This window comes from Procambarus clarkii, chromosome 41 (assembly GCF_040958095.1).
Source record: "Procambarus clarkii isolate CNS0578487 chromosome 41, FALCON_Pclarkii_2.0, whole genome shotgun sequence".
Classification (NCBI taxonomy): domain Eukaryota; kingdom Metazoa; phylum Arthropoda; class Malacostraca; order Decapoda; family Cambaridae; genus Procambarus; species Procambarus clarkii.
The window spans coordinates 30,310,131-30,322,605 of NC_091190.1; the positions used below are offsets into that span (position 1 = coordinate 30,310,131).

The 12,475-nt window shown below is 49.8% G+C and overlaps 2 protein-coding genes across 2 annotated transcripts in view; both read right to left on the reverse strand.

Moving 5' to 3' along the window:
• The window catches only part of LOC123761176 (inversin-like), a 187,691-nt gene that overhangs the window by 137,824 nt on the left and 37,392 nt on the right, over positions 1-12,475 (reverse strand). The window lies entirely within an intron of this gene.
• On the reverse strand, positions 1,838-6,755 carry LOC138373311 (uncharacterized). Its single transcript, XM_069339500.1, has 2 exons — positions 6,289-6,755; positions 1,838-5,897 (listed from the first exon to the last, which is right to left on the reverse strand). Exon 2 carries the CDS (start codon positions 4,627-4,629, stop codon positions 1,852-1,854), a length of 2,778 nt encoding a protein of 925 aa, XP_069195601.1. The 5' UTR covers positions 4,630-5,897; positions 6,289-6,755; the 3' UTR covers positions 1,838-1,851.

Below are 12,475 nucleotides of genomic sequence, written 5' to 3' on the forward strand. Positions count from 1 at the left end.
TACACACATATAATAATAATGAATCCTATACTCTATAATATCACAATCAGGTTGCACTCCAATACCATCAGAACTCTATTATCAGCTTATCAAGTGGTATCCTACCTCCTGGTTCACCACCTGATACTATTAACTTCCTCAAGTTGGTCAAGCCTACACACTGTTGCACCATCAGCAAGATAACATATACATATAGAAAACCAGCATTTGAATGCAATAACATATACCAGTATAAATGTTCATTGATACTTCAGTATAAAAAAACTCTTTGACGCAAGAATGCCAACAGTCACTCACCTCTCACTGCGTCTTGCACGCTAATGACAACCAAACACTATCAACTCCCTACTAGTAATCCACCAGAACTTCCCCTTCCACCTCTGGAAGTTCACAACCCTAATATCCTTAGGTTCTTCCGGGCTTCACTACCAGGATCCTCTGCAGCTCCTCCAGGCTGCTATCATGAAGTTTCCTTGAGTAACTACGGTGCTTCACCCTTCTGCTAGGCTCCTCCACAGCTCTCTTGGCTGCTACACCATGAAGTTTCCTCGAGTAACTATGGTGCTTCACCACCTCTACAGAAGCACGTGACACTCCTCTTCACTGCTGCTTCTCCTCGCAGCTCGAGGTCCTCTGCTCCACTACCTTGGAGTCTCATCAGCTACTTCATCTGCTGGCTTCGAAGTTCTCAGCAACTTCTTCCCCAAAAGACAAACCTGCAACCCATCGACACTCCAATAAAATGTTCCCCTTTAACACATAAACAAAAAATATTCACACAATATGTTTGCCTCAAACCTCTATCTGTTCTCTACATACAGTGAGAGTGGACTCCCCCGTTTTGGGCGGGTCCATACTCCACCTCGCCTGGCGGCGGCGTCCTCACTCGCTGGGAGGGTCTTCCTCCATCCGGAGCCGGCTCCCTCAGTCGTCCGCCAGCGCTCAGAGAGGACGGACGTCGCTCCGTGTTCCTCCCTCTTCACTCTCCTATTTCAGGCCTTCTGCCTTATTAAAACATGTCTAACTTATAAATAAACATCGCTACTGTCGCTGGGCACACGACCAACTACAATGCAATCACTATGAACTGGCGTATATCGTGCTTACCACAGATTAACTGGTCGAGGGCGCTTTTCCTCTGACGGCGCCTGGTCAGGGCGCTCCACACAGCCCACAATAATGCCTCCGGGCGGCTTAATATTCACTAATTATCGTCCACGACTTGAGACCACACGTCCCCAGCTCGATTCCACAGCTGGCACGTCTGCACACTTCTCTTCTCTTAGAGATATATCACTAGGGGTTCCCTTCTGACGGGAGCTCAACGAAGCGCGGCTTCCCCCTGCGATGTCTGGCACTCAAGTGAGGTCAAGGTCCTCCAGAAGCGAGCCTCAAGCCTCCAGCAAAATGTCCACATCTCCTAGCCAGTCATTTATCTATTTTCTTCTGCATTGCCCATAATCTCAAACTGTTACACATATCCAACCAACTATTTTACATATGCGTTATCACCTCAATACTTGCTAGACCTTCTAGTTAGGTCAGGCTTGCTGAATAACTCTCAAGAAGGGAGACTCGTTTCTCCTGCAGGCTGAGATCATAACACTCCCCTCCCCTTATTTTTGAGAGTTATTCTAGTGGCAAAGCTCGGGATAATACATCCGCCACTACACTGTCTCGTTCTTCACCCCATATACCCTCTTAGGAGTCTACAATTAATTCGTTGCACCTTGCAACATCTGGCTCACAACTCTCCAGAAACACGATCTTCTCATAAACGATTTGACCTCTCTGACACCTCTTGGCTAGGCTGTCCTCCTTGGACGCCTGCAATCCATTGGTCCACTCTACTTACTGTCTCCACCCTCCGTTTCCTCGTCTTCTCTTCACGTCCAGAGTCAGACATCTACTGTCTGTACCTCCTCTGTCGTCTTCACTCTTCCATCTACTGCCATTATACTTTCGTCTCCTGTCATCATACTTCACTCCATCGTCTTCACCGACGCTCCTCCCTTTCGTCTCCTCATATATCCGAGACCTCATCCTGTTTGACCTCCATCGAGTCCTCGGCTTTCTTCTATTCCTCCATGCTTGCATCATCATCCTCTTCCCACACTTCTCACTTCTATACCACTCCATTTCTTCTCCTTCAACTCTTCTTCGTTCCCTAAAAGTTTCTTCGAGCACTGCACTACCCCTATGCCTCTGTGCTCGTGGACAACGTGACGCTCTACTCCCGTCCTCAGCATGTCCACATCTTTCCTCATTCCTACTCAGCACAGTTGCATTCACCTTCCGACTCTTAATTTCAGCAGTCTGGGCTCTACTCAGGTCCGCTCTCTTCACATGATTCTTTTTCGGCTGGGTCATCCTCACTTTCGACCTCACCGAGACTCCATTTGCCTGGGCTGGCCCTTCATCAAACAGCCACGCTATATCTACGTCGATATCTTCCACCGGCTGAATCGACACTGTCTCACCTTCTCCAGTGTCTTCCTCGTCGGCCACCTCTGCCTTCGTCACTACCGAGACAGGGTACTCAATGGCTTGGCGGTCTCCTGACTCATCCCATCGGATGTCAGTCAGGTTCACACTCTCAGGTGTCCCACCCGTGCAGTGGCCTTCTGGGCACTCCTCTGGCACAGTCTCCGCTATGACTCTTGGCAACACCTTTGTCCCACACAAGTCATTCCCCAGGATCACTTGGACTCCTGGAACAGGTATGTCGGGGCATACTCCTAACATCACCACTGCCGACACATATTCCGACCTTAGCTGGACAGTACATACGGGCATGTCACTCTCCGACAATAACCCATATACTTTCATCTTCCCACTGCCAGCTAACCGTCGATCATTCCCAATCAGGCTTCTCGCAATCAAGCTCTGATTAGCTCCGGTATCTCTTAAGATACCAACTTCTACCTCAGGTTGGCCTCCTACACTGATCCAACCTTTGCTCATGAACGGCCTATACCTCTCGTTCACTAAGTTCGCTCTCTGTGGTTTGTCTTGGAACACATTAGTATATTTACCTCGGGGGTCACACATGGCCAGGGTCACAACTCTCTTGCCCTGCCGACAATCTCGCATCACGTGACCCAATCCGTTACAATTGTAACATCTCATCTGGGAAAAATCTCTTCTATATGTACCAAAGCGGCTCTGACTCTGCCCACTCGTATTGGGGTTCCTCGGGCCAGACGTACTACTCGTACTCTGTGGAGCTTTACTGGACTCTTGATTTCCAGGATAACGATTAGTTTCTTGTTTAGCTCCTCCATCTTCACTTTCAGACGAAGTGCGCGACCTACTCTTCTGAGTTTTAGGGTACTTACTTTTATCTACCCATTTATCAAAATTTTTCTCACCCCAGACTCCTCTGGGTCTCTCATAATTTCTTCCTCCCCAGACTCCATTGGATCTGCCATTGCTGCATCTCGCCTCACTTCTCACTCTGTTCTCCCTCAAGCTCTTGTATGCTTCAGTAATCATATCCGCCCTATCTGCGGCATCTTTCACCTCCTTTATCCCTGCTTCTTGGATCTTGAACTTTGTTTCGGGATGCATCATCTCCAAGAACTTCTCCATGACCATCAGTTGCTTTAGGTCAGCGTAAGATCCAACTCCAGCAGCCTCAATCCACTTCTGGAATCGTCTTTCCAGATCCCTTGCTGTCTCAGCAAACGTACATGCTCCAACTTTGATCATTTCTCTGAAGCGCTTCCTATAAGCTTCTGGGGTTAACTGAAACGAGCGCAATATGCTGCTCTTTACTGTGGCATAATCCTGGCACTCTTCCAGTGACAATTGGGTGTATGCCTCCCTGGCTGCACCGGTCAATCTTAACTGGACCAGCTGGGCCCATTCCTCCTGTGGCCACTCCTTGATGCTGGCTACTTTTTCAAAGTGCTCGAAAAAGCTCTCTGCCTCTTCGGGAACAAACAAGGGAATGTCCTTCTCCCTAACCCTAACATCTGGTGGGTGTGATACCTGGGTGGTGCTCTCTGGCAACCCATGTTCAATCCTTTGCTCAGCCAAGGTTCTGTTCGCTTCTATCTGCATTTGTTTTGTTCTCTCTTTTTCTTTTTCGACCTCTAGTCTTGCTTTCTCTTTTTCTTTCTCTTGTTCCAACTCCAGTTCCCTTACTCTGGTTTTCTCTTTTTCTACTTCCAGTTTGGTTTTCTCTTTTTCTACTTCCAGTCTGGTTTTCTCTTTTTCCTTCTCGGCTTCATTTTTCATCTGCAGTTCTAATTTCATCTTTTCCAGCTGGAACTGTCTCTCCTTGTCCTCACGCTGCATCTGGAGCTCTAACTGGAATCTCTCCAAGCTCCTATTCCGGCTACTCCTACTACTGCGGCTACTCTTGCTGCTCCTACTCGATCCCTGGGATCTCACTTCATCCTGCCCATCATCCTCCTTTCCACTTTCAGCTCCTTTTTGGGCTCCTTGCTCTGCCGCTTCACTTTTGGCTCTTAACTGCCTCAGGATCTCATCCTTCATCCCAGCTACTTTAGATGCTTTCAACCTGATGCCACATTTTTCTGCTATTTGTTTCAATTGATCCCTCGTGCAACCTTCCAAGTCCTCGGGCTTGCCTGACTCCACAAACGTTTGCACCTTATCCATCTTTGTCCTGTGAGTCTTCCCAAGAGAGAGAATATACACCTGCGGTCACACAGTTTATTTCAGCAAGGGTGTACAAATCCACTTTTGGACAGGGTGTGGGTGTGTCAGTTCACTATCCCGGACAGGCCCCAAATTTATTATATAGACTGTGGGTTGGTTGGTGTAGTCGTCGTTGATCCTCCTCTACGGACAACCCAACCCACAACTCGGTAGAGTGCTTATACTAGGAGATCACCCTTGGCGCTTCTGGCTCTTGGAGAGGGGCTCAACGTCACACGTTCAGGGGATGCGGCTCCAACACTTAGCCTCGTCGTCACGTGCACACACCCACTCGAGCCGCTGTGACTCCCCACTCTCTCCTTATGAGATATGATCTCCTCAATCCCCCTATGACTTACTAGTATTACCTCCTACCCTGTCCACAGCAGTGGTTCATGGTTCTTTCTCTCTCTCTCTCTCCTTCTTTACTACCTCCTGGGAAGCCTCACTAGGACAAGGGCAAACACCAGCAAATTGTGACACATTTACTGAACAAAGCACATACACGATACATACACACATATAATAATAATGAATCCTATACTCTATAATATCACAATCAGGTTGCACTCCAATACCATCAGAACTCTATTATCAGCTTATCAAGTGGTATCCTACCTCCTGGTTCACCACCTGATACTATTAACTTCCTCAAGTTGGTCAAGCCTACACACTGTTGCACCATCAGCAAGATAACATATACATATAGAAAACCAGCATTTGAATGCAATAACATATACCAGTATAAATGTTCATTGATACTTCAGTATAAAAAAACTCTTTGACGCAAGAATGCCAACAGTCACTCACCTCTCACTGCGTCTTGCACGCTAATGACAACCAAACACTATCAACTCCCTACTAGTAATCCACCAGAACTTCCCCTTCCACCTCTGGAAGTTCACAACCCTAATATCCTTAGGTTCTTCCGGGCTTCACTACCAGGATCCTCTGCAGCTCCTCCAGGCTGCTATCATGAAGTTTCCTTGAGTAACTACGGTGCTTCACCCTTCTGCTAGGCTCCTCCACAGCTCTCTTGGCTGCTACACCATGAAGTTTCCTCGAGTAACTATGGTGCTTCACCACCTCTACAGAAGCACGTGACACTCCTCTTCACTGCTGCTTCTCCTCGCAGCTCGAGGTCCTCTGCTCCACTACCTTGGAGTCTCATCAGCTACTTCATCTGCTGGCTTCGAAGTTCTCAGCAACTTCTTCCCCAAAAGACAAACCTGCAACCCATCGACACTCCAATAAAATGTTCCCCTTTAACACATAAACAAAAAATATTCACACAATATGTTTGCCTCAAACCTCTATCTGTTCTCTACATACAGTGAGAGTGGACTCCCCCGTTTTGGGCGGGTCCATACTCCACCTCGCCTGGCGGCGGCGTCCTCACTCGCTGGGAGGGTCTTCCTCCATCCGGAGCCGGCTCCCTCAGTCGTCCGCCAGCGCTCAGAGAGGACGGACGTCGCTCCGTGTTCCTCCCTCTTCACTCTCCTATTTCAGGCCTTCTGCCTTATTAAAACATGTCTAACTTATAAATAAACATCGCTACTGTCGCTGGGCACACGACCAACTACAATGCAATCACTATGAACTGGCGTATATCGTGCTTACCACAGATTAACTGGTCGAGGGCGCTTTTCCTCTGACGGCGCCTGGTCAGGGCGCTCCACACAGCCCACAATAATGCCTCCGGGCGGCTTAATATTCACTAATTATCGTCCACGACTTGAGACCACACGTCCCCAGCTCGATTCCACAGCTGGCACGTCTGCACACTTCTCTTCTCTTAGAGATATATCACTAGGGGTTCCCTTCTGACGGGAGCTCAACGAAGCGCGGCTTCCCCCTGCGATGTCTGGCACTCAAGTGAGGTCAAGGTCCTCCAGAAGCGAGCCTCAAGCCTCCAGCAAAATGTCCACATCTCCTAGCCAGTCATTTATCTATTTTCTTCTGCATTGCCCATAATCTCAAACTGTTACACATATCCAACCAACTATTTTACATATGCGTTATCACCTCAATACTTGCTAGACCTTCTAGTTAGGTCAGGCTTGCTGAATAACTCTCAAGAAGGGAGACTCGTTTCTCCTGCAGGCTGAGATCATAACAGTGTGTACAGGGAAACATGGGGGAGGGTGTGTGTAGGGAACATGAGGGAGGGTGTGTGTAGAGAACATGAGTGAGGGTGTGTGTTTGGAACTTGAGGGAGGGTGTGTGTAGGGAAACATGAGTGTGTGTGTGTGTAGGGAACATGAGTGAGGGTGTCTGTAGGGAAACATGGGGGAGGGTGAGTGTAGAGAAAATGAGGGAGGGCGTGTATAGGGAAACATGAGGGAGGGTGGGTATTGGGAAACATGGGGAGGATGTGTATTGGGAAAAATGGGGAGGGACTGTATAGGGAAACCTGGGGGGGGAGGGGGGGGGTTTAGGGAAACATGGGGAGGGTGTGTGTAGGGAAACATGGGGGTGAGTGGGTATAGGGAAACATGTGAGAGGGTGTGTATAGGGAAACATAGAGGAGAGTGTGTATAGGGAAACAAGGGGAAGGGTGTGTATAGTGAAACATGGGGGAGGGTGTGTATTGGGAAACATTGCAGAGGGTGTTTGTAGGGAAACATGTGGGATTGTGTGTAGGGAAGCATGGGGGAGGGTGGGTATAGGAAACATGTGGAAGGGTGTGTGTGTTGGGAATAATGGGGAAGGGTGTTTAGGGAAACATAGGGGAGGGTGTGTATTGGAAAACATGGGGGAGGGTGTGTAGGGAAACATGGGGTAGGATGGGTATAGGGAAACATGGGGGAGGGTGTGTATAGCGAAACATAGAGGAGAGTGTGTATAGGGAAACATGGGGGAGGTTGTGTATAGGGAAACATGGGGGATGGTGTGTGTAGGGAAAATGAGGGACGGTGTGTATAGGGAAACATGGGGGAGGGTGTGTATGGGGAAACATTGGGGAGGTTGTGTGTAGGGAAACATGGGGGAGGATCTGTAGGGAAAAATGGGGGAGGGTGTGTATTGGGAAACATGGGGGAGGGTGTGTTTGGAAACATGGGGGAGGGTGTGTACAGGGAAACATGGGGAGGGTTTGTAGGAAAGTTTGGGGGAGGGTGTGTATTGGGAAACATGGGGGAGGGTGCGTATAGGGAAACATCGGGGAGCGTGTGTACACGAAACATGGGGGAGGGTGTCTATAGGGAAACATAGGGGAGGATGTGTGTCGGGAAACATGGGATAGGAAGTGTGTAGGCAAACATGGGGGAGGTTGTGTATAGGGAAACATGAGGGAGGGTGTGTAGGGAAACATGGGGGAGGGCGGGTATAGAGAAACATTGGAAGGGTGTATATTGGGAAACATTGGAAGGGTGTATATTGGGAAACATTAGGGGGGTGTATAGGGAAACATGGAGGAGGGTGTGTACAGAAAAACATGGGGGAGGGTGTGTGTAGGGAAACTATGGGAAGGGTGTGTGTTGGGAAACATGGGAAGGGTGTGTGTAGGGGAACTTAGGAAATGTGTGTGTAGGGAAACATGGGTGAGGGAGTGTATTGGGAAACATGAGGGAAGGGTGAGTGTATTGGGAAACATTGGGGTGGGTGAGTGCAGGGAAACATTGGGGAAGGTGTGTAGGGAAACATGGGGGAGGGTGTGTAGGGAAACATGGGGTAGGGTGGGTATAGGGAAACATGGGGGAGGGTGGGTATAGGGAAACATGGGGAGGGTGTGTGTGTTTGGAATAATGGGGGAGGGTGTGTATGGAAAGTATGGAAACATGGGAGAGGGTGCGTATAGGGAACCATTGGGGAGGTTGTGTGTAGGGAAACGTGGGGGAGGATCTGTAGGGAAAAATGAAGGAGGGTGTGAATTGGGAAACATGGGGGAGGGTGTGTGTTGGGAAACATGGGGGAGGGTGTGTACAGGGAAACATGGGGAGGGTGTGTAGGGAAGAATGGGGGAGGGTGTGTATTGGGAAACATGGGGTAGGGTGTGTAGGGAAACATAGGGTAGGGTGGGTATAGGGAAACATGGGGGAGGGTGTGTATAGGGAAACATAGAGGAGAGTGTGAATAGGGAAACATTGGGGAGGTTGTGTGTAGGGAAACATGGGGGAGGATCTGTATGGTAAAATGGGGGAGGGTGTGTATTGGGAAACATGGGGAGGGTGTGTTTGGAGACATGGGGGAGGGTGTGTACAGGGAAACATGGGGAGGGTTTGTAGGGAAGTATGGGGGAGGGTGTGTATTGGGAAACATGGAGGAGGGTGGGTATAGGGAAACATGGGGGAGCGTGTGTACACGGAAACATGGGGGAGGGTGTCTGTAGGGAAACATAAGGGAGAGTGTGTAGGGAAACATGGGATAGGAAGTGTGTAGGTAAACATGGGGGAGGTTGTGTATAGAGAAACATGAGGGAGGGTGTGTAGGGAAACATGGGGGAGGGCGGGTATAGAGAAACATGGGAAGGGTGTATATTGGGAAACATTAGGAGGGTGTATAGGGAAACATGGAGGAGGGTGTGTACAGAAAAACATGGGGGAAGGAGTGTGTAGGGAAACTATGGGAAGGGTGTGTGTTGGGAAACATGGGAAGGGTGTGTGTAGGGGAACTTAGGAAATGTGTGTGTAGGGAAACATGGGTGAGGGTGTGTATTTGGAAACATGGGGGAAGGGTGAGTGTATTGGGAAACATTGGGGTGGGTGAGTGCAGGGAAACATTGGGGAAGGTGTGTAGGGAAACATGGGGGAGGGTGTGTAGGGAAAAATGGGGGAGGGTGTGGATTGGGAAACATGGAGGACAGTGTCTGTAGGTAAACATGGGGGAGGGTGGGTATAGAGAAACATAAGGGAATGTTCGTATAGTGAAACATGGGGGAGGGTGTGTAGGGAAACATGGAAGAGGGTGTGTATAGAAAAACTTGGGGGAGGGTGTGTGTAGGGAAGCTATGGTGAGTGTGTGTGTCGGGAAACATGGAGGAGGATGTGTAGGGAAACATGGAGGAGGGTGTGTAGGGAAACATGGAGGAGGGTGTGTATTGGGAAACATGAGGGAGGGTGTGTGTAGGGAAACATGGGGGAGGGTGTGTAGGGAAACATGGGGGAGGGTGTATTGGGAAACATGGGGGAAGGTGTGTGTAGGGAAACATGGTGAGAGTGTGTAGGGAAACATGGGGGAGGGTGGGTATAGGGAAACATGGGAATGGGTGTGTATTTGGAAACATGGGGGAGGGTGTGTGTAGGGAAACGTGTGGGAGGTTGTGTGTAGGGAAACATGCGGGAGGGTGTGTGTAGGGAAACGTGTGGGATGTTGTGTGTAGGGAAACATCGGGGAGGATGAGTGTGTAGGGAAACATGGGAGAGGGTGGGTATAAGGAAACATTGGGGAGGGTGTGATAAGGGAAACATGGGGGAGGGTGTGTGTAGGGAAACATGAGGGAAGATGTGTTTAGGGAAACATGGGGGAGGGTGGGTTTAAGGAAACATGAGGGAGGGTGTGCGTAGGGGAACATGGAGTAGGGTGTGTGTAGGGAAACATGAGGGAGGGTGTGTGTAGGGAAACATGGAGTAGGGTGAGTATAGGGAAAAATGGGGAGGGGTGTGTAAACGGAAACATGAGGGAGCGTGTGTACAGGGAGACATGGGGAAGGGTGTGTGTAAGGCATGAGGGAGGGTGTGTGTAGGGAAACATGAGTGACGGTGTGTGTAGGGAACATGAGTGAGGGTGTCTGTAGGGAAACATGGGGGAGGGTGAGTGTAGAGAAAATGAGGGAGGGCGTGTATAGGGAAACATGGGGGAGGGTGGGAATTGGGAAACATGGGGAGGGTGTGTATTGGGAAAAATGGGGAGGGTCTGTATAAGGAAACCTGGGGGGGAGGGTAGGTTTAGGGAAACATGGGGAGGGTGTGTGTAGAGAAACATGGGGGAGAGTGGGTATAGCGAAAAATGGGGAGGGTGTGTGTATATGGAAACATTGGGGAGGGTGTGTAAGGAAACATGGGGGAGGGTGTGTATTGGGAATCATGGAGGAGGGTGTGTGAAGGGAAACATAGAGGAGGGTGGGTATAGGGAAACATGGGGGAGAGTGTGTATAGGGAAACAAAGGGAAGGGTCTGTATAGGGAAACATGGGGGAGGGTGTGTGTAGGAAAAAATGAGGGAGGGTGTGTATTGGGAAACATGGGGGAGGCTGTGTATTTTGAAACATGGGGGAGGGTGTGAATTGAGAAACATGGGGAGGGTGTGTATAGGGAAAATGGGGGAGGGTGGTTATAGGGAAACATAGGAAGGGTGTGTATTATGAAACATGGGGAGGGTGTGTATAGGGAAACATGAATGAGGGTGGGTTTAGGGAAACATGGGGAGGGTGTGTGTAGGGAAACATGGGGGAGGGTGGGTATAGGGAAACATTGGGAGGGTGTGTATTGGGAAACATGGGGGAGGGTGTGTATTCGGAAACATGGGGGAGGGGGAGTATAGGGAAACATGGGGAGGGTGTGTATTGGGAAACATGGGGGAAGCTGTGTGTATTGGGAAACATGGGGCAGGGTGTGTGTCGGGAGAAGTGGAGGAGGTTATGTAGGGAAACATGGAGGAGGGTGTGTATTGAGAAACATGGGGGAGGGTGTGTGTAGGGAAACATGCGGGAGGGTGTGTAGGGAAACATGGGGAAGGGTGGGTATATGGAAACATGTGGGAGGGTGTGAATTGGGAAACATGGGGGGAGGGTGTGTGTAAGGAAACATGTGGGATTGTGTGTACGGAAGCATGGGGTAGGGTGGGTATAGGGAAACATGGGGGAGGGTGAGTGTGTTGAGAAACATGGGGGAGGGTGTGTTGGGAAACATGGGGAGGGTGTGTATTGGGAATCATGGGGGAGGGTGTGTATAGAAAAACATGGGGGAGGTTGTATGTAGGGAAACTATGGGGAGGGTGTGTATAAGGAAACATGGGAGAGGGAGTGTGTAGGTAAACATGAGGGAGGGTGTGTATAATGAAACATGAGTGAGGGTGTGTGTAGAGAACATGAGGGAGGGTGTGTGTTGGGAACATGAGGAAGGGTGTGTGTAGGAAAACATGAGTGAGGGTGTGTGTAGGGAAACATGGGGAGGGTGTGTGTAGAGAACATGAGGGAGGGCGTGTGTTGGGAACATGAGGGAGTGTGTGTGTAGGGATACATGGGGGAGGGTGTGTGTAGGGAAACATGGGGAAGGGTGTGTGTAGGGAAACATGAGTGAGGGTGTGTGTAGGGAAACATGGGGAGGGTGTGTGTATTGGGAAACATGGGGGAGGTTGCGTATTGGGAAACATGGGGGAAGGTGTGTGTTTTGGGAAACATGGGGGAGGGTGTGTATTGGGAAACATGGGGAGGGAGGGTATTGGGAAACATGGGGGAGGCTGTGTGTATTGGGAAACATGGGGGAGGGTGTGTGTCGGGAGAAATGGAGGAGGTTATGTAGGGAAACATGGAGGAGGGTGTGTATTGGGAAACATGGGGGAGGGTGTGTGTAGGGAAACATGTGGGAGGGTGTGTGGGGAAACATGGGGGAGGGTGTGTATTCTGAAACATGGGGGAGGATGTGTGTAGGGAAACATGGGGAAAGCTTGTAGGGAAACATGGGTGAAAGTGTGTGACGGAAACATGGGGGAGGGTGTGTATAGAAAAACATGGGGAGGGCGTGTGTAGGGAAACTATGGGTAGGGTGTGTGTTGGGAAACATGGGAAGGGTGTGAGTACGGGAACTTAGGAAATGTGTGCGTAGGAAAACATGGGTGAGGGTGTGTATTGGGAAACATGGGGGGAGGGT

What these genes read in the sequence shown, in the direction of transcription:
- LOC138373311 (XM_069339500.1), bottom strand. Translation starts at nt 4,629, where the DNA reads ATGGATAAGGTGCAAACGTTTGTGGAGTCAGGCAAGCCCGAGGACTTG.